This window comes from Chlorocebus sabaeus, chromosome 1, assembly GCF_047675955.1.
Source record: "Chlorocebus sabaeus isolate Y175 chromosome 1, mChlSab1.0.hap1, whole genome shotgun sequence".
Classification (NCBI taxonomy): domain Eukaryota; kingdom Metazoa; phylum Chordata; class Mammalia; order Primates; family Cercopithecidae; genus Chlorocebus; species Chlorocebus sabaeus.
The window spans coordinates 49,716,845-49,739,652 of record NC_132904.1 but is presented as its reverse complement, the minus strand read 5'-3'; the positions used below and the strand labels follow the sequence as shown (position 1 = coordinate 49,739,652).

General features: G+C 43.9%; 1 protein-coding gene across 1 annotated transcript in view; it reads left to right on the top strand.

Moving 5' to 3' along the window:
• The first annotated feature begins 1,718 nt into the window (after window positions 1–1,718).
• The window catches only part of INSC (INSC spindle orientation adaptor protein), a 131,783-nt gene continuing 110,693 nt past the window's right edge, over window positions 1,719–22,808 (top strand). The window contains exon 1 of the mRNA XM_008005910.3: window positions 1,719–1,814. Coding sequence (XP_008004101.1) covers window positions 1,719–1,814 — 96 coding nt within the window. The remainder of the gene's footprint in view (window positions 1,815–22,808) is intronic.

The following is a 22,808-nucleotide window of genomic DNA, read 5'->3' as shown; positions in this document are numbered from 1 at the left end:
TCTGGCTATAACAGGCCTTCTTAGGCACTTTCTATTGTGGCTGCTTAGAAGGAGGCCTGAGGCCAGCACACCTCCTGCCCCTTGGAGATATCTAGCATAACATGGAAACTTCAAGCAGTGGATAAGCTCCTGGTGGACTGAACTCTTTGGATCTCTCCTGCATGTCTGTCCTCTCAACTCTCTGGACTCAGGACTTCACTGCCCATCCCACAAGGAACAGGACTTTTCTGCCCTCCCCTATGTGGCCAATAAGCCACAACAAGTATGTGGTGGAACAGACACAGGAGAGGGTGGAATGGACTGGCTCCAACCCTTGTCTCCTCTCATTCCACCAGGGTTTTGCCATCTTCCTACAGTATAACTTCAACTCCCTCGGGCAACACATGCTCTGTTCTACCCGATGCTTGGGCTCCTGTGACAGGCCTTGTCCCAAGGGCCCTGTTTATATTCATCTGGGCCTGAAGGACAGAATCCAAGCATTGGAGGCTGGTCAGTGCTCAGAGCCTCTGAGGTGCTCCCTCCTTGGAAGTGTGATCCCTTCAGAAGAGTGTAGCTGAGGCTTCTTTCAATGACTATCTAGGGGATACTGGGGAAACAATTTGGAGCTGCGGCTGGGGGTTGACTATGAACCTGGCAGACTGGAGTGTAAACCTGAAGTCTTTCGTCCATTTAGGTCTGAACTTGTCCTTCCTAAAGTGATGCGTGAAGCTGGTGGATCTGGGATAGGCCATTTGGAGAGGAGAAGAATGTGGAGTCAGGCTGGAGGGGACCTTTGCCTGATACAGCTCTGGACCAGTCCTGAGGCACCTACTTTGGTTTAGGTGAAATAAGCTATTTGTGGGTACACCTCTGAGCATGTTCTACCTGTGTGTCTTTCATGCATCCATAAGGGTTCCCATGTGTATCTGTGTAGAGTCTCCATCTCACCAGCTGTGAGGCCACAGACAGGTGATTTAAACCACCTGGCCTCCCTTTTCTGTGTCTGTATTATGGGGATAATAATAACTTTTATAAAAGCTTACTATGGCAGCAAAATGAAACAATACACATAAGCTTCTTAGCACAGTTCCTGGTGCTCATGTGTTAGGCTATTATTATCAATGCCTTGGGTAATTTACTTAACCTCCCTGGGCCTCAGTTTCTTCATGTGTAAAATAGGGATAATACCAGAACCTAGTACTATTCTAAGGATTAGAGCAATTGATACCTATGAAGTTCTCATATATGCAATAAATGTTAATGAGTAGAATGTATATTATCTTTGCATATGGATGTGTCTGGATGAGAATATCCGAGTTTATAAATGTCTCTGAGCATGTCTTGCTGCTGGTGTGTGTATATACACATGTATATATGTGTTTAAGTGTGTTTATATGGCCAGACAGGCCCAGTCTCTCTGGTGGAGTTTGCTGTTGGCCCAGGTCTGGACTCCCTGAGCCAACGAGGGCCGGCGCCGGGGATGGAATTTCCATTAAGAATTAAGCAGGACAGCCCAGCATTGAGAAGTCAGGCAGGCAGAGGGGAGGGGGTCGAGGGGGAGGAAGCTTCAACTCTGAGCTCCCTTGGGCGGCCTCAGTACTGAACTGCCTTGGACAAGCTTTGCCTTGAGTCACAGGCCTTCTCAGGGCCATGGCCCAGAAGGATGGGCAAAGGGGGAGAAGCTGTTTACAGGGGCCTCTATAAGGAGTCTTGGAGTTGCTGCAGCCAAGGCTGGAGCCATGAGGCGGCCCCCGAGCAATGGAGAGGCGGCCAGCGAAGGTCCAGGTGGCTGGGGTCTATGGGGAGTCCAGGAGTCCAGGAGGCTGTGCTGTGCCGTACGTATCTGGGAAAGTGAATGTGAGTGTGTGTGCGTGTGTGTGTGTGTGTGTGTGTGTATTGGGAAGTGGAGGGTGGGGGCATTTATGCCAAGTGCCTCCAGGGAACATCTAACAAACCAAGTCTGTTCCTCTCTTACCCTGAAACCCAGACACAGAGTTTGGGCCTGGAAAAAAAGATCTTTGAGGCTTTTTTGCTAACATCGATCTGTTTATGATCTAAGCCTCATTCTATTTCTAGCGTATAATAAAATATCTTAGTTTTCCAGGTGCTTTACATCCTTGACCTCACTTCATACTTTCAACAACCTCATGAGCTGGGCAGAGATTATTATGTTCCCCAATGTACATATGGGAAAACTGACGCTCAGAGAGGTTAAGTGATTTGTCCAAGGATTCATCACTAGAAAGCGGTAGAGGCAGGATGCAAAACCAGGTTTCTCTGAGGAAGAAGTGGAGACCTTCCTTCCTTCCTTCCTTCCTTCCTTCCTTCCTTCCTTCCTTCCTTCCTTCCTTCCTTCCTTCCTTCCTTCCTTCCTTCTTTCCTTCTTCCCTTCCTCCCTCCCTCCCTACCTCTTTCTTTTTCCTTTCCTTTCCTTTCTCCTCTCCTCTCCTCTCCTCTCCTCTCCTCTCCTTTCCTTTCCTCTCCTTTCCTCTCCTTTCCTCTCCTTTCCTCTCCTTTCCTCTCCTTTCCTTTCCTTTTCTTTCCTTTCCTTTCCTTTCCTTTCCCTCACTCTGTTGCCAGGCTGCAGTGCGGTGGCGCAATCTTGGCTCACTGCGACCTCCAACACCGTGGTTCAACTGATTCTCCTGCCTCAGCCTCCTGAGTAGCTGGGATTACAGGCACACGCCACCACGCCCAGCTAATTTTTGTATTATTAATAAGATGGGGTTTTACCATGAGGGACTCAAGCTCCAGACCTCATGATCCACCTGCCTTGGCCTCCCAAAGTGCTGGGATTACAGGCATGAGCCACCACTCTTGACTGAGACTATTCTTATCATACCACCTGCCTTACCAGAAACAGACTCAGAGAGAAGATTCTGCAAACTCTGCCCATTTGAGTAAGACTGCGGTTTCAGTGGTAATGCCCAGTCAGGTGGCACCAAGCCCTGTCCCCAGCCCTAGACAGCACTTGTTGAGACAGGAACTGAGGCCCCTCTCAGGGAACTTGGGGAGTAGAATCAGGCTGTTCTGGATGACTGCAGGGTAGAGTCGAAGCTGGCTTGTCTGAGAGGAATGACTTGGCCTTCTTCTGAGCCCTGGGTCCCTAGAGAGCTGAGGAAGAGAGTTAATGTCAGAGAGCTACTGTGTGTTCGAAGCCAGGGAGCAGCAGTCAGCTTCAGCCGGAGCCTGAAAAAAGAAATAGAGATTATTAGCATCAAGGAAGAGAAAGCTGCAGCAGGACCTTGGCGTGGTCATTTTGTCATGGGGACAGAGTTGAACTCCTTCTCCCTGAATACATATTATGAGCAAATTGACATAGTTTGCATGTGAGAGATTTAGGTTAGATGTCAAGGAGAACTTTCCGCCAATAAGAGAGTTCAAGCTTTCGAACAGGGCTCAAGGGAGACCAGGGGCTGCCTTTGCTTGAGGACCTCCAATAGGTCGAGATTCTCTGGGCTCTGGGGGACTCATAGCAAGATGGGGTGGGAGCGGGGGGTTGTATGAAATGACCTGGAAGCTTTCCTACAGGTCAATAATGCCACATTACAGAGTTTTTGGGTGGGAATAAGTTCTTCTAGATTTAGCTATTTCACAGAGTCCAGGACGGGGGTGGGGGGTGGGGTCTGATCTTATGTGACAAAGTTAGAAGGAGTTTCTGCAACAACTCCTGGTCATTTCTGGCAGGTCCAGGATGTGGAGGGTGACTTAGGTGTGTGTGACCAAGGTTCCAGAGGGGAGCACCTGCGGTTAATAAACTGTCTCATTCTAGGTGTTTGGGACCGACCAAAGCCGGGCTGCTTCCTCCTTCCGAGCAAGTGAACTGTACCCAAATCCCTCCTTGTTTTGTTTCAGCTCCAAGGGAAACGATTGAGGCACATTCCCTTCCCCTCTCCAGATGTTGGCATGCGGGGCACCTTGCGGGCGACCCCGCCCGGACGGCTCCGCGGCTCCTGGGCAATCACCCTGGTGCCTGCCTCCTGGCCCGGGGTGGCCCGGTCTCTAATTAGGCCTGACCGCGTCCCCATTCCAGCGCTCCCGCAGATGGGAGGGAGCGCCATGTTTCCCCCGCCAGGGGCACCGAAATAGCCTCGCAGTCCCGCGGAAACTGCAGGCAGCCGGGGCTGACGCGGGACCAAGGCTTGGCAGGGAGCGCGCTGCTGTGGAAGGTCTTTGGGAGGCTGCGGCCGCCTGGGACAGGGCGGGTGGGGGAGAGCAGGGCGGGGGGCGGGGGCCAGGGGCGGCCCCTCAGGCTGGGCCGGCAGAGCGGCCACTTCGCACGCGGCCTCTGGAGCTCCAGCTGCGCCCTGCCACCACTGGCCGCACGCACCACCCGCCTTTCTCGCACGCTAAGTAAGTAGACAGCTCCCCTAGCTGGACTCAGGGGCTGGTGATGCCTCTGCCAGCCTAGTTGGGAACAGTGCAGGTTTGTGACTAATTGGATAGTAGGTGTAAGTGTGTCAGTGGGAGTGCTTGTGAAGGGGAGCTTGTGCCAGTGTGAGGGAGTGTGTCTAGGTGGGATGTCCACATGTGGAATTTTCTAGCATGTGCCCTAGGGTGTGAGTGTGGGTGAACGAGTGTTTCAGAGTGTGTGTGGTGGCCTGGAGTGGGCCACAGGTGTCTGTCTGTGTGGCACCTGCTGCCCTGGGTGGGCTGTGTCTGTACCTGTGGAAATGCCTGTGTGTGTATGGCAGGAAGGACTCCAGGTGAGCTGAGCCAGTCTGCATGTGGATGAGTGGATGTGCCAGAGTGAACCCAGGAAGGCAGAAGCTGCGGCTAGGGAGTGTTATCTGAGCTCAGGCTTTCTAAGGTGACCTGACTTGTCCCCAGCTGGGGTGTCTTCTCTGTGGGTCATTCGGCTTTGGTTTCTCAGGGCTTGGAGCAGGGCGGAAGTTCAGCCCTCACACAACACTGGAGTGAATGTGACTCTGACTGACCCAATCTGGCTAGACCAGGGTCAGGGAGACAGCTTGCGGGACCCCACTCTTAAACCAGGAGAAGAGGCAGGAAGTCAGGGGACAAATAGACAGGATGGCTGTGGCCACCCACAAACACTCGCAGTGCACCCACGCTCACATGCTCAGCATACACGCATTCCTGTCCATTGCACCAGTCTTGCGCATACTCTTCTTAGAATAGCCACGCAACCATTCACATACTTTCAACATGTATACCTGTGGACAGCGACATGTATGCAACATGCACCCGCTTTGTTCAATGAATATGCACAAATGTATCCCTGGTGTGGCCCCACCCTCAGCCTCTAGCCTCCTCCGACTTTTGCCCCTTTTAACCTATATTTTATACCTCTGACAATGGGTCCAAGAAACTGGCCTCAGTGGGGAATATTTTAAGTCAGGGACTTTGGCTGCAGGGGTCAGGGCAGACAGTGATATGGTGCCTTTGAGGGGTTCTGTTTAATCTGAAACTGAGGCTGTCCATGGAGCTCAGCCAGAGAGCATCTTGTCCCTTAAGCTCTGGGACTTAGAAGCAGTGTTTGCCCTTTTAGAAGTGAAAACTTCCAAACACTGCCTTTGGAAGGCAAGCCAGGTCAGGCTGGGATCTGAGACAGAGCTCAGCATATGTAATTTGCTCCATGCTGTAGTTTATACTCTGGATTACACCTGCTGCAGAGAAGCAACGACGCTTCTGGGCTGGGTCCCAGGGCAACCATTTGGCAGGGAGGACAGTGAACTGAGCTAGGCTGATTCCTTTTTTTCTTTGGTTTCATTCAACCCTACTTCGAGTCTCCCTCCCACAGGCTGGTGGGGGGATGGCATTTGCTCTCTCCTCTCCTTTCTTCCAGTAGTTATCTTTTTTTCTGGACAGAAACTCCTCCATGACCTCCTCGCCGCGGTGACCACTGGGCACACACCATACAGCGCTTGGAAGAGTAGGTGCCCTAAAATACCAGCTGAGTGGTGGTGTTATTCTTCTTAGTAGAGTTTTTAGAGCTGTCCTATCATGGCTATTCCCTTCTGAATACTTTATTGAGGTACTCAGACTAAATGTGCTCCTTCAGTTGGGAAGTTAGAAAGATGGTATTGAGTTTCTCTCTCTCTCTCTCTCCCTCTCTCCCTCCCTCCCTCCTTCCCTCTTTCCTTTCATTTCCTTTCCTTTCCTTCCCCTTCCCCTTCCCCTTTTCCCTTTTCCCTTTTCCCTTCCCTCCCTTCCCTGACTGAGTCTCACTCTATTGCCCAGGTTGGAGTGCAGTGGCATGATCTCAGCTCATTGCAACCTCCACCTCCCTAATTCAAGTGATTCTCCTGCCTCAGCCTCCTAAGTAGCTGGGATTACAGGCGCCTGCCACCATGCCTGGCTAATTTTTGTATTTTTAGTAGAGATGAGGTTTCTCCATGTTGGCCAGGCTGGTCTCGAATTCCTGACCTCAAGTTGTCTGCCTGCCTAGGCCTCCCAAAGTGCTGGGATAGCAGGTGTGAGGCACCACGCCCGGCCTGAGTTTCTTCTGTCTTAATGCCTATGGTTTGGTCTAAGGGGTGACTAAGCTGTCACCCACCAACTCCTCTAATATGCAGGAGAACAAGTTGGGTTCAACTGCTTTCTGAGGGGAATGCTGCGATCTATCTTTTCTTTGGCCTGATCCTACACCTGACCCTTGGGAGTGGTTAAAAAAGGGCAGGCTGTGGTCAGTCCAGCAGAATAAAGGTGGCGGGGAAGGAATTATTTTCCTGTTGTGCTTCCCTTTTCACTCTGGTTGCTGGAAAGCTCTTAGTCCATCATATTGTTCTGTTGTAATAACTATGTTAGTTGGAACCATTGCTTTGACTTCTAATTTCTGCTTTAAAAACTTCATAGAATACACATTTTTAATTGTAAACTTCCACTTCCTTTGCTGAAGGAAATCAGAACAAATAAATGAAAAATCAGCAATTAAGCATTCTATTGGTCTCTGGGAATGGGAACCACACTGCATTTTCTTGGGACATCCTCAATTTCAAATATATCATCTGGTTTTCAAACCATATGTCTCAATTTGGTTTCTGTACCTTTGGACTCTAACTGGTGATGATGTCTTGGAGGTTTTTTTCCTGGTAGCTCTGGGACATAATGCCTATCTCTGTGCTGGCTCAGACAAGGGGGATAGTTGAGAATGAATTGGGCCATTGATAAACACCCCCTGCTCTGAGTGTTTCAGCTGCTAGCTCTTCCCTGTCTCAAAAGCTCAAGTGTCTGGGTGCCTGAAGGAGTTTGACCCTTGCCCTAAGCTTGGCCCTGGCCCCACAGCCACCCCTTCCTCATGTCACCCTGCCCAACTTAGGGCTCTGCTGGGTGGTCTGTGTCTCTTGGATCTGAGCCCTCCCCCAGTATGGACCACAACATCTCTGATCAGGGATGGCCCTTGTAGAAGTGGAGCTTGGGATGAGAGCTTGGACTTAAGAGTGTGGAGGAGCACATGAAGGGCTTTACTGCCTCCTTGCATGGGTCTGTGAGGCCATGTGCCAGTGCTCAGCACTTTATCCTTCCTCATATGGTGTCTCTAGTCTGCTAAGTGGTCAGGGAGTCATTTGTCACCTCTTACCTGCAGAGTTGCACCTCATCTGAATGCAGGGCAGGGTTCTAGCCACATTGCAAAGTTGTTGAAACTTCTAATTCACTCCAAGACAGATTATTTTATGCTGCCTAAGGCCATTCATGTTTGGAAAGGAGAAAGCTGGAGGGTAAAACTTAGCAACAAAGAATGATTAGAATAACTCAAATGGTGGACTTTCAGGCATTGCATTGGGGTTCTGCTTCTCAGTATGTGTTATGTCAACCCAAGCCGGTAGCCATTGCCTGCCTTCAAGATGCATCCTCCCAGAAGCATTTGATCACAAGGTAGGAAAGAGGAAATCTCCTGTGGCCTGGTACTGAGTAATGTGCTGGTCGCCTGGTATGGGTGAAGTGTTTGTTCCCTCCCAGATAAATGTCATCTTCAAAAGGTAAGACTAGGACTGGAGCACATCTCTGCTGAATTTTCACACTATTTAGACTCTGGTTGGCCCCTGGGCTTTAAGCTTAACCAAGTGAAAACAGACTTAAAAGCCAGCAAGAGCATTGTGTGAGATGGTTAGGACTTCTGTGCAGGAAAGGCAACTCATAGTAACTCACGTTTATTTATTATAGACTACTGTCCAGCTTCCTTTTTAGGCTCTTTCCATCTTTTGATTCATGAAACCTCTATACCAACCCTATGAAATAGTTAAGACGATTTTAAATATAATGAAACTGAAACACAGCAAGGCTAAACAACTAACCCAAGGTCAGAGCTAGCAAAGATTGCTTTCCAGATCTGTCTAACTCCAGAGTGTGTAGTGAATGTCCACTGACCACGAGAGATGCCAGCAACTCCCTCATTTCAAAGACTTTCAAAGCAGGAAAAACTACTCCTTTGGGCAAATTGGGGAATGAGGCTAAGGGCTTGACTTCTCCGTCTGTCTCCAGGACCTGAACGTGATCAGCATCATTGGCCTTTCCAGCCTCAGCTGGAGACTATTGCTGTGTGAGAAGCAGGGATTGAAGGGGTGGGAAAGGCCTCCTGGGCTGTGCAGGGATCTCTCCCCTTGCCTTTCAACCCCCCACCAGCATGGAGTGGGCAGTGTTGAACTTCTGTGCCTTCACTTTTTCCTGGAGCAACCTCTGTCCTGGGAACCAAGCCTCTGCCCAGACTCTGCCATCTGACTGGCCTGATCTCCCCTCCCCCAGCTCCAGGGTATCCTCAGCGCCAAACTCTGGGGGAGTCCTGGATGCTTTGAGGATGTCTCAGGGCAGATTAGACTCTGTTTGGTGTGATGCAGTGTCTGTAGGCGTCAGCAGTTTGGCTGGGTAGTTGTGTATAGTGTTCACTTTCTGCTGGAGAAATGAAGGTTTTGTCTTACAAACCAAATATTCTGGGTTTGGAAACCATGTGAAATGTGGCCTGTGGTTGGAGGGTGTAAACTGTGTTTTGGGTCTGTGTGTGGTGCTGGATTTAAAGACACTGTTGAGGGACAGAACAATCGGCTCAGGCCATCTCACTTCTTTTGATGGAGGGTCAGATGTGAGCAGTACATACTGGGAATGTGTGGGAAAGAGAGCACGGGCTTTGCAGCCAGATGGATCTGACTTGGAGCCTCAGTTTCCTCATCTGTAAAATGGGGTTCCTCGTAAGGTAATGTGGTGCTAGAACTGGAAAGTCTATTTGAAATTCAGTGTCTGGCATAGAATAGGCAAACCGTAAAGTGCAATATCCTTCTTTCCTGTGCCACCCACTTTCTGTGAAAGAACACTGGACTGATTGGCACAAGATCTGGATTCCAGCTCTGACTCAGCCTTGGGCACACTGTATTATCTTGGGTTAAGTCACTTACCCTCTCTGAGCCTCCCTTTCCTGGTGCATAAAATGAGAGAACTCATTTCTCTCACTTCTCTGCATTTTCTGAGGATAATGAAAGAGTAAAGTTAAGGGTTCTCTTGGAAGATCCAGAAAGTACAACCAAAACTGATTCATTTATTCATGCCTCATTATTAATTGAGATCTTTTGCTGTGCCAGGGTCTGTGCAAGGTGCTGGGGGTAGAGGTAAGTTGGAATATCCTGGGCTTCAGGTAGCAATCAGACCATATGGCAAGACAGACTTGTAAACAAATAAAGGCCTGTCTGTGGGGCGTGATCAAAGCAGGTACTGGAGGCTCTAATGTAGCAGCAAGGAAGTGTTGTCTCCAACTGGGGCAGTCAGAGAGGCCCTCCCAAAAGTGTAAGTACTTGGTGTGGATCTTGAAAGATAATAGGAAGTTGCCAGGAAGAGGAGGACATTGTAGGTAGAAAGACCAGCATGTGCGAGGGGGTACAAGTGTTGCCTACTGTGGTAAGTTTGGGGAACTTTAAGCAGTTGGGCATAACTGGAGCCTATGGTGTGGGTGGTCAGTAGTGTTGGCGATGAGATGGAAGATGTTACAAAGATCTTTGTATGGAGTCCTGTCTGGATTGCTGTCCTGAGATGTTTAGACTTTTTGTCGTATTTATGGGCAAGCACTGAGGTATTTTAAGAAGGGAGGGACATGGTTGGATATGGGCTCACTTATTCATTCAACAAACATTTATTGAGTGCTTCCTATTTTTATGTCACTTTAAATTTTGACATATCAAATATAATAAAAATGTATAAGAGTTGTATAAGAAATCCCTCTTTATCCATGTCTCAACTGTTTACATGATCTTCCATTTACTTTATTATTTTCATTCTCTCCAATCATACAAAAATATTATTTTTATTATTTGCATATATTTTATTGTTTATATAATTTATATTTTACTGTATATTTTTATAATATATTTATTGTTTTATTATATATGAATACATATGAAAATGTTTATATTTCTGATCAATTGAGGAGAAATTGGAGACATGATGCCTCTTTAGCCCCCATATGTTAAGTATATATTTCCTTAAAAAGGATATTCTCTTACCACAGTGCAATTCTGTCCTAATAATGTCTTTATGGCTCCCCCATCTCTCTCACCTCAGTCGGGATCTAGTCCACAGATTGCGTTTAATTCATGTCTCTTTAGTCTCCTCGAATACAGAGCAGTTCTTTTGCTTTATTTATTTATTTTTTGAACTTTATGTTTTTGAATAGTACAGGTCAGTTATTATGTGGAATATCTATCAATTTGGTTATTGTTGATGGTTTCACATGACTAGATTCAAGCAATGCATTAGGGGCAGGAATACCACTGCAGTGAGGTTATGTCCTCTCCAGTTTTCATATCAGCAAGCACATGATGTAGTGATTGTCCCAGTGCTGGTGATGGGAGCTTTTATCACTTGCTTAAGAATAATGTCTGCCAGTTTCTCCACTGCGAAATTACTATTTTTCTCTCTGTAATTAATAAGTAATTTGTGGCGAGATACTTTGAGACTATGTATAAGCTGTTCCTTATCAAACATACCCACTGATTTTAGCATCGTTGATCATTTTGAATCAATTATTTCTTCCATATTTAGTAGTTGGCATTCTACTTTAAAAAAAATCTTTCCTCTCTCCCTCCCTTCCTGTCACTAGGGTCTCATGAATTCTTCATTTATTCAATGGGTTATAAATCAATTATTATCTTTATTTTATTTCATTGTTCACATTGTCCCAAACTTGATTAGTGGGAGGCTCTGCAAGCTGGCTTTCTTTGTTTTTGATGCATCCCCACAATTCTCTATGCTCTTCCTTACTATTCGCTATAGCAAGAAGCTACGGGCTCAGATTCCTTTCTGTGCTACAGCCCTGGAATTAGCCATTTGTCTGAAGAGCACTGGATCCTTTTAGTGGAAAATGATATTTAGAAACCAAGATTTTTAAAGGTCACCTGTGCTCCTTGTGATTGGTGTGTCATAATTTATATACTCTCTTAGCAAACAGAGTTAGGACATATATGTATATTTATTTCTCCAATCAACCAATACAATACATTGTTACATGTTTTGAGAAGAAAAAACCCAAAGACTGCAATAGAGAGTAATGGGGTAGGAATACTTTAGATTGGGTGGTTAGAAAGGGCCTCTTTCAGGAGGCGATATTTAGGAAGACAGCATGAGGTGGGTGGATGGATTGGAAGAAGAAAGAGCCTAGAGATTGTTTTAATTATTTATACAGTAATTACCAGGGCCTGAACTAAGTTCAAATGGAGAGGAGGTAGAATTCAATAGGACACAGTGACTGGTGAATGCAGAAAGTGAGGGAGATGAAGGAGTCTGGGGGACTCCCAGTTTGATGCCTCAAAGGCCTCTCAAACTCAATGTGTCCAAAACAGAATTTCTATCATTCTTCATCATACTAAAACCTGGTCCTCTTCAGGTATTTCAGATTTCATTGAATAACTCCTTCTTCTGGGTAGCTGCACAAGTCAGACAGACCTGACGGTCATCCTCAACACCTCTCTCCCTAAAAACTTACATCCAATCCAGCCCCATATCTTGTTGATATTAGCTTGTAAATATCTCTCAAATCTTTCACTTCTCTCCATCTCCACCAGCATCACCCTAGTTCATGGTACCATCTTCATGTTTCTAGGGTACCACAAGAGCCCCCGGTCCCCCTATATCCATACTGGTTCCCCTCCAATTTGTTCTCCACACAGCAACCAGAGCACATTTCAAAACTCAGCTACGTTCATATCATTTTCTTCCTTAAAAGTATGTTAGTTGCTTCCTATTGATCTTAAGATAAAGACCACACTCTTTAGTAAGTCCTGTGAGGTCTTGCTTGCCTGGCCCTGCTGCCCTCTCTGACATCTCCCTACCTAGCACTCTCTCCCTGGCTCTCCCTGCCACACTGGCCTCAGCTGAGTCTCAGTCCCTAGGGCTTGTTAGGCTCCTCCTGCCATAAGTCTTTGTATTTGCTGTTCCTCTGCTTAGAATGCTCACTCTTCCTGACTCCACCTACTGAATTCCTTCTTTACTCTCAGTTCTCAGCTGAGTTGTCTCTTTCATAATCTTCAGGACCGGGTCCAACCCCATTTTATAAAGTTTTAAAACATCATGTACCTCCTTCAAGGCTTTATCATAGTCTTAATTTTACATTTATTTATGTAATCATTAAAGCTTACCTTCTCTATGTGATGATGAGCTCTGCGAGGGTTGGGACCATGTCTGGTTTTGCTCATTACTTTATCCTAGCAGGCATAATGGCACCATGCTACTGACACATGCCACAAATATATGTTGAACAAACGAATTAATGAAGATTTATCATCTGAGTAACCAGACAGATGATGGAACCATTCAGTGGAATAAAAATGAGGAGAGAAGTAGATTTGAGGAGGAAAATGATAATTCATTTTGGGACACCTGGCATTTGGGGTGACTGCCAACGATGTCTGTCCCTCAGAGACCTTACCATCTTCTGTACAAATTAGGATATCACTAAGGAGCTTTTGGGGGGCTGGTGACAGGTGACATCTAATTCCCAGATGATTCTAAGAAGGTCCCTGGGGGAGGTGGCTAAGTCACAAACGGCATCCCTGAGCTGTGGCTTCCCTATCTATCATTATCTCTGGTTTGTAGAGCATACAGGAGATAGAAGGGGTTCCCAGTGGTCCTGAGTTGGCTCCTTGGGTACTTGTATAAAATATCTTTACAATCCTATGAAAGACTCCTTGGAACTTTAGTTACTTTATGATTCACATTTGTCAGGAGCTGCCAACCTCCTTCCTACCTCTAACACTGCACTAGACATAGGCTTAAAGGAATACAGAAAGTAGGTCTTACTAAGCCCGGTGAGCCATCCTTTCAAAGATGTCATCAGCACTAGGACAGATGGCCCATTCCATCCCTCTGACTTACTTACTCTTACATTCCTCACTCACTCATTCAACTTTCTATCTCATCTTTGTTCATTCGGTCACTTACCCACACACCCATCTGTCACCCACCTATCCATCCATGAACAAGAGTTTATGTTGGATTTATAGCAGGACTCAAGGCTAATGCATTATCTTCAGTCCCACTCCTTTATCCCTCTTTTCTGTGGTCCTCACAGCTCAGAATCCCAGGCAAGGAGACTGTCAGGGGTTGGAGAGATGTCACTGTGCTAGTCTAGGGCTGGGCTGGGTATGATTGCCGGGTGTTAGCAGGAAGAGTGGGAGACCAGAAGTGGCCACACTGATTACTCCTCTTGGCTCATTGTCTGCTTTTCTGGCTTCCCTTCTTTCACTGGTGATGAGAACTTAGAGATTAGGTAGATATAAGGTAGATATAAGGCAGACTGGGCTTTGCAGAGGTATTAGGGGGCTCTGGCCTTAAGGGGAAATAGGAACACAGCTCCCTGTGAGCCCTACAGTGGAAAACGTGATACTTTTGTTTTCTTCTTCATTTTAGACTACGATTGCACTTCAACCCTGTTGAATTTGCAGAGAGGCTATGGGAGGGTGGGAGAGCAGGATTTTAAAATGTGGCATTTAGAAACCAGGCAGTAGACTAATCCTGGCCCCATCCCCCTAGAAGCTGCTCTTTCAGTTCTCTTAGGCTTGTCATTTACAAAGAGCTCCCTAGAATGTGTGCTATCCATCTGCTTCGGTGGCCGACAGGGCTGGAACTGAGAAGGCATAGGACAATGACAGCCACATCAGATAACAGCATCTTGGAAAAATGCCTGAAGGTTGCAAGGGTCTAAGTTACAGACTCATTCACTCATTCCCTCCCTCACAAATTCATTCATTTATCTACTTAGCACCTACCTAGTAGGTGCCATGTTTAATTCTCAGCCCTGGAGACATGACAGTGAGCAAAACACATATTTCATGCCCTTGGAGGATTTGGTTTGGGAAGAGAGACAGTAAACAGGGTATATACACCATACAGAGTGTGAATACCATGGAGAAATATAGAGAATAGTAAGGGAACTCCAAGGGTGGGAGGGGGTTTATACATTTATACAGGGTCAGGAGGTTTTCTCTGATAAGCAGGCATTTAAACAGAGGCCAAGAGGAAGCTATGTGAATACTTGTTGGAAGAGGAGCCAAATAAAGAGACGAGTAAGTGCAAAGGCCCTGAGGCATGGTTGAGAAAGAGCTTGCCGGTTCATATGATTGACACTAAGTGAGGGATGGGGAGAGTTGAAGGAGTTGAGATCAATGCAATAATGGGTGCCAGCTCATGAAGGCTCTGGTGGGTTATTTGAAGAACCTTGGCTTTTAATATGAGTGGTATAGTGAACATTCAAAAGTTTTGAAGAGAGAAATGACATGCTATAGCTGCTATGAAAATAGTAGATTGTTACTGGGAGGAGAAATGAATTAGGAGCCTATTATAGTGATTTAGGTGAGCGATGATGGTGGCTAGGACCAAGGTTCACTTATTCATTCATTTATCCTCCATTTCATTTTTTATTCTACAGATGTCTCTGTAGCTCTGCCTGCCTACCTATGAGGCCCCTTAGCACTTTGCATCCATTCCTCTGTCCGCCCCGCTCCCATGATCCGTCCAGCTATCCTCATTGCTTTCAACAAGTCTTTACCAGCTACTTGGAGATTGTTGTGCCAGATGCTGACTAATATGGGCATATTCTTGTGGAACTTTGGCTCTCTCAGGGAGACAAGATGCATCCGTAGGAGATCACCAGTCAACTACAAAACCAAGCAAGTCTCTCAGGCTCAGGATGAATGGTGTCAACACTTCAGTGTTTCAGGAACCCTGTGGGCTGGAGGTCAGAGTAAGCGTCTGGGTGGAAGCCACGTTAAGCTGAATCTTGACAGGTGGGGAGGCCAAGTCAATCCTGAAGAATAACAGGAAAGTTGCTCTGAAGCTTGAATGTAAGGGGCATGTTGGGGAATACTGGGTGGTAATGCTAAAAGGAGGTGATGTGGGCTGGAAACAGGATCTAGAGAGGAACAAGCACCAGGCTAAGGAGTTCACATCTGAGTTGAGAGAGTTTGGGGAGACACAGGTTTTCAAGGAGATTTTACAATGAGAGCCGTGTTTTAAGAGGCTGAAACTAAAATCAGATGGAGGAATAATAGGCTGGGGACTCAGAGAGCAAAAAGACCATGGCCTTGTGTGAACCTGCTTGGCCTTTAGGCCAGCAGGAATGCTGAGGCTAGGAGGACTTCTGGGGCGGCTCCTAGATGCAATGGTGTGGGGCTCTATGGCTAACACAAACAGCAGGATATGGTTCTGGCAGTTCCTTGGACAAGCCCTACATGTCTCCTATAACTCAAAATCACCTTTGAGCAAAGAACACAGAGAAGCCTGGGTTCTGGGGAGAGCAAGCTGGAGAAAAATGTTCAGGTCTGGGCTCTGGTCATGAATGACTCTTTTAGAAGCTTCTGGGGTCACTGGATTGTAGGAACATTAGATTCAGAGCAGGAGCTCATCTAATTCAGCCCTCTATTCTTATAGATGGGAAACTGGAGGCCCAGAGAAGGGGCATATATTGTGTAAGGCACTATAGAGCACTTGTTTAGAGAAAGGTCAAGCATCTCATTGAACTCATGCTGGAGGAATTTCTATGCTTTATTTAATTATTCATTTACATATCTCTTTCAATGGAAAAATAAAATTCTAAGAAGAAGAAAATTGTTCTGTTCATCTCCTCTCTCATCTAGCTGGGCCTTAACACAGAGCAGACGCTCTGCCTGACCCTCAGGATCACAATGTCTCCCCTCTTGACCCAGACAAAAGCAGGGTGTTAGGCTTGTCTCAGAGCTGGCCAGATGTGGAATCAGAAAGAGCTGCCTGTGGATGGGGATAGAGCCTGACTCTGAACCCCTTATGTATTCGTGAGGCTTGGCCTGTGACTAGTTTCTATCTCAGCTATGTCCTTGGTGACATGTCACTGGTGGCCATGATCATGGCTGTTGCCATGAAGGGGCCTGCTGAGAGAGAGGAGAGGGAGGTTTTGGTGTGGTGAGGGGATGTCTTGTGCCTGAGGCTACTGCAAGAGGAGAAAACCTCTGCCCAGCTGGAGAGAGAGCAGCCCGCAGGGAGATTAACAGCCTCAGATGGGCACCTAGGATACATACTTGGGGCTTAAGGCCATTGCTTGGTCTGGCCTGAGGCTGCACCTGCAGGGACTTCACCAAACTCACATATTTGTTCTCTTGCTGTCCTATGAAGCTTAAAGCCACTTCTTTAAGAGCAGCCTCTCTGCGCAGTCTACAAAAGTCTATGGCTTAACATCAACAAGATTTTAAACTGAAGTGTCTTTTGATGCACCTCCATCCCTGCATTTAGGATCCTAGTGGGGAGGGCTGAAGCTGGAGATTTCTTGAAAAGTCAGAGGCATTTGGGCCATAGATCCTGCCAATCCAGGCACCAGGGTTCGTGTCAATGCTGGATGGGTAATTGGTTCTTAAGCTCTTGGTCAGCACCCTGTCCTGTTTGTCTTGTGCTGTATACTTGGCAGAGGACTTCCACATGGAGAGGGGTGAGTTATACTGGTGAGCAAGCTTATTTGTAGGCACAGGAAAATAAGTACTCCTTCACTGTGTTCCACGTTCCTCAGAGAATATCTTGGGGAGGCAGTGATGGGGTCATTATGCTCTTCAGGATAGCAATCTTAGATCAAGCAATGTGGATGGAACTTGGATAGGTGAAATTCTAGAAGGAGACTAGAAAGAACTTGGATTCACAACATGGTGAAACCTCGTCTCTACCAAAAATACAAAAATAAACTGGGTATGGAGGCCTGCACCTGTAATCCCAGATACTCGGGAGACTGAGGCAGGAGAATCGCTTGAACCCGGAAGGTGGAGGTTGCAGTGAGCTGAGATCATGCCATTGCACTCCAGCCTGGGCGACAGGGCAAGACTCCATCTCAAAAAAAAAAAAAAAAAAAAAAAAAAAAAGAAAGAAAGAACAAATGAACGAACTTGAGTTCTAATCTGGCTTCTACCACAAATTTGCTGTGTGACTTGGACAAGTCATTTATCCTCTCTGGGCCTCAATTTCTTTTTGTGCAAAGTACAGAGTTGAAAAAGAAAACACCATTTCTGAGACCCTGTTTTGTATAACATTCCAGATATCTTACTTACATTATGCCAACAGGAATTTTGGTTAGGACTCTGTCTTCTGGATTTCTATCCTGATCAAGGGCTGATTTTGCACTTTGCCTGAATTATACTTTTCACTCCTTTTGATCTTTTAAGAGATTTATTTATTTATTTTTTCCACAGACCATATTGCCTAACAAAATCCCTCCTATTTTCATGGAATCATATAGGGATACAAAGCAGTGTCGTAATGTCATATCCATTATTATATTTTAATTTTTACAACAAATGTGCCAGGTAATCAAATATATATTATTATCCCCAGTTTGCATATGAGAAAAGAGGCCTAGAGAAGTCAAGTAACTTGACTATGGTTACGCAGTTAGTTACCGGCAGAGCTGGGGCGGGGATGAAGGTTTCTTGGCTGCTAGTCTGTGTTTGGTTGTGCCGCTTTTTGGACTTGGGAAGGGGTATCGTAAGGACTTCATGGGATAGGGCTTGTGGGTTTCACTAGGTGACAGAATTATCAAGATGAGAGCACCTGCCACCACATACCTGCACCATGTAAGGTTGAAATGTTCTTAGCCTGGGGCAGCCCCCACCCACCTGGACCCAGAAGTGAGGGGCTAGACTGGCCCCTGTGCCCAGCTATGCAAAGATCAGGGCTGTAGATAGCCCTCTGTGGCAGCTATTACTGACAATCCAGCCCTGCTGTCTGCTGTATTAGCAGGATGGTGGGTATCTGGCCAGTGCTTCTTAGTTAACCTTCCCTTCTTCATTTTAAGAAACTTTTTTATCTGCTTGGTCCTGGAGCTAGGCTGGCTCTTTCTGGCTGCAGAAAGGGGCTTTTAAAGTAACCCTCTTAGTTTATTTCTCTCTGGGCCAATCCAGCCAGATCTTTGCTCGGGGCAAGAGGGAGCCTCAAGGGTAGAAGTATGTGAGTAAGAAGAAGCTCTCCTTTCACATACCAGTCAAGAACGACTGGACATCATCTGCCTCCCCAGCCCCATTCACTTTCTATTTGTAATTTGGGATCTGTGTGTGTGAGCTCTGAATATGTTGCCCCCCATCTTCCCCTCCTTTCTCATTAATCAAGTTTCCATATTTTCTTGGGTCTATTTAGGGGCTTGCTGTTCTGTTCTCTATGTTTATTCCAGGGTCAATATCCCATTGTATTTATTAGTTTTTAAAAAGTCTTATGATCTGGCAGGAAAAGTCCCTCCAATTTTTTCCAGAAACATTTTGGCTACACATTTCAGATTCAACCTGTCAAGTTCTAGAAAAAAGTCCTATAGGGAGTTGATTGGAATTGGACTGAATATTTAGATCAGTTTATGGTGAATTAATATTTCCCTATCATATATATGGTATTTCATATGCATGAATTATCTATTAACTTATCTCGGCCTTCTTTAATATCATTTAATAATGTTTTACAATTTTCTCGAGAAGGGACTTGCACATGTTAAGGTTCATTTCTATGGCCTTTACATATTTTTGTTGCTTTGTTAATGACTTTTCTTCTAAATTTTACTCTGTTTATGCTGGTATCTATAACTATACTTGACTTTTGAATATTCATTTCTGACCAACTTTCTAAAACCTTATATAAATTAAAATAATTTTTTTGTAGATACCCTTTGATTTTCTACATAGAGAGTGAGGATGAATTGCTGGTTCATATGCTTTCGTAAGAATTAGGGAAAGGTACCGTGTCTGCAGGGACACAGACCCATGGATACCTGGCTTGCCAAGTGGACCACAGCTCTGTGCCTGGTGGACTCAGCCCTGTGTTAGGGTGGCTGGATGAACACAACAGAGGCCAGTTTCAGACTCCACTCTTCTGGCTGTGTGTTGGTATGCACAGGCAGATGTGGCTGCCTGTGAACCACATCAACTGTAAATAATGACGGTTTTGTTTCTTCCCATTCTAATACATTTTTCTTTCTACACTAGCTAAGATCTCTAGCACAATAATGAGTAGAAATTGTTGAGAGCTGGGCATCTTTATTTTGTTTCTGATCTCACAGGAAATGCTTTCATTCAACATGTCATCAAGTATACTTCTCGTGGTATATATTTTTTCTTGGTAGATACCCTATAATCAGTTTAAGGGTTGAGATGGTCATAAGGTTTTTTCCTTCTTTATGTTGTGAGTTTCACTGATCTGTTTTCTAATGTTAAAATAACCATGTATTTTTAGGCTAGATCCAACTTAGCCATGATATACAATCCTTTTCACATATAGCTGGATTTTGCTTGCTAGTATTTTGTTTAGTATATTTTCATATATGTTTCTATATAGATTGGCCTGTATATTTCCTTTCTTGTGTTGTTCTTGTTCAATTTTAGTATCAAAGTTATTTAAGCCTTATCCAATCAATTGAAGTGTGTTTTCTCTTTTCCTATTCTGCGAAAGAGTTTGGTTATTTTTCCTTTAAATGATATAAACTCATGCTTCTCTGGGCTTGGTGTTTTCCTTATGGGAAGATTTTAAACTATTGATGAATTCTTTCAGTGGTTATAGATCTACTTTTTCTTGAATCAATTTTGGTAAATTGTATTTTCTAGGAATTTATCTAGCTTATTTATGTTTTCAATGATATTGCATAATATCCTCTTATCTCTGCTGCATCTGTAGAAATAAACCTCTTTTATTGCTAATATTATTTCTTCTTTTTTTCTGTTTTTTTTCCAGATCTTGCCAACAGTTTGTCTATTTTATGTTTTCAAAAACCAACTTTAGTCATTATGTTTATGTTTTGTTTTGTATTTTGATTTGTGTTTTATTTAATGTTTGCTCCTATCTTAATTATTTTCCTTCTGATACTTTCTTTAGAATTATTTTCCTCTTATTTTTAAAGTTTTTTAAGTTGGAAATTATTATGTTGGAGAAGTTGGAGATTCTTTAAATTTTCAGATCTTTTTCTAATTTAAGTATTTAAGTCTATAATTTTTGTTCTTAGTTATATTTTATCTATATACATGATTTTTAATACGTGTATTTTCATCATCATTCAGGTTTATTTTCTAATTTCTGCTGTAATTTCTTCTTGGACCTATGGCTTGTGTGTTTAAAAATATATGACTGTATGGGGTATTTATGTTGGGGTAGAGATTGCAACCCCAGTGTCAATCTTTTGAAATTTGTTGAGGCTTGCTTTAAAGACTAGAAAGTAGTTGATTAAGAAAAAAAAAAAAAAAAGAATGATTCATGAGTGCTTGAAAAGAATGTGTATTCTGGGTGTTCTATTTATGAACATTAAATCTAACTTAAATGTGCCATTCAAATATTCTATATCCTTACTGATCATTTTCGTGCTTAATCTATCAGTTAATGACAGAATTGTGTTGAAATGTATGTGATTCAGGACTAGTTCATTTCTCCTTAAAGTTTTATCAATTTTACTTTGCATATCTTAAAGCTATGCTATTAGATATATCCTCATTATTGTATTTTCTTAATGGGCTGAACATTTAATTTTCATGTAGTGAATCTCTTCATTGCCTTAAAGTTTGTTTTGCATTATATGAATACATTAGCATCAGATTTCTTTAGGTAAGTATTTTTATGGTGTATGTTTTGTGGCCTTTAAGTTTAAGCTATTTTAGGTCTTTTTGTTTTAGGGATACTTCTTGTAGCTAGCACATAGCATGCACAACTTCCAGCCCCCTCCATGTATTGCACCCTTAATAATCTCTGCTTAGAACTGGATAGTTTAGCTCATTTCCCCTTAATGTGACTACTATTATACATTGATACTCCCCTCTACATACTTTCTTTCTTTGTTTGGTTTAATTTTTTAAATTTATTGCTCATTTATTTTTTCCTCCTCTACACAGTTCGAGGGAATTGTCTCTTTCTCTATGTCTGTTCTTTTAGTTAATTACTTTAGATATTATAGCATTAATAATAACCTAAAAAGCCTAAATTTAATTTACATCTCTATTTTTCTTCCCCCAAAATAGAACCTCGGAGCACTTTAGACAACTTTAGTCATATCCTTCTAAATTATATACAATATTTTAGATTCATCGTTTCTTAGCTCAAAAATGAGGGATTATAATTGTTTTTTTTTTATTTGGAGGCGAAGTCTTGCTCTGTTGCCCAAGCTGGGGTACAGTGGGGCAATCACAGTTCACTGCAGCCTCAACCTCCTGGGCTCAAATGATCCTCCCACCTCAGCCTCCTGAGTAGGTGAAAACACAGTTAGGATTCACTGCACTCGGCTTTTAAAATTTTTGTAGAGATGGGGGCTGCACTATGTTGCCCAGACTGATCTTGAACTCTTGGGCTTAAGTGATCCTCCTGCCTCAGCTTCCCTAAGTACTGGAATTACAGGAATAAGTCAATGTGCCCGGCCCTGTAATTGTTTTTTAGTTAAAGTTTCTTTGGATTTACCCACAGTTTCAAGCAAGTTTGCTCATCATTCTTTCTTGTATCTCAAACCTTCCATATGATATTACATTATTTCTGCTTGAAGCAAATCCTTCAGAATTTCCTTTAGTGTGGGATTTTTGGTTGTCTGAGAATGCTTATATTTCATACTTATTCTTGAAATATAATTTCTATAGATATAGAATTTTGGGACAATGATTTTCTGGCATAATATATTTTCTTGTTGTCTGCTGAGTTTCATCATTGTTATTAAGTGATCATCTGTCAATCTAGTTTCCTTTTTCCTTTGATTGCTTTCAAAATCTTCTGTCTTTGGTGCTCATTAATGTTATGAGTTGTCTAGGGTGTGGATGTATATGTTGTGTATTTATCTTACTAGGGATTCATTGGGATTTCTGAATTTGAATGTTGTTTTGTCTTTCAAAAAATCCAGGGAACTGAAATTTCAGCCACTGATTCTTTGAATATCACCATTTCCCCATTCTCTCTCTTTGCAAATATGATGAAATACTTGTTAGATCCCATCACTCTATATTTCTTAGCTTTAATTCTCTCATATTTTTTCTCACTTTGTCTCTCTGGACTGCATCTTGGTTAAGTTCTTTTGTTCTATCTTTTAATATACCAATCCATTTTTTAGCTGTGATTAATCTGCCCAATGAGTTTTTCATTTTAATTATTGTATTTTAATGTAGAAAAGTTCTATTTGTTTCTTTCTCAAATTTTCTTGGCCATATTTTATAGCCTTTGTTCTTTGAAAACGTTTTCATGACTCTCTTTTATTTCTTAAAACTAAATTCTCTAATCAAGTCCCCCGTCCCCACAACAGATAATGTAAATTCAGGCCGTAAGCCTATCTGAGGCCCATAATGTGGTCATTAATTCTCAACTTTCATTGTTGACAATTTTGATATAGAAGGTTTATTTTCCATTTACTCTTAAACTGAGTTTCTGGTTTTCTGGATCCCTATTTG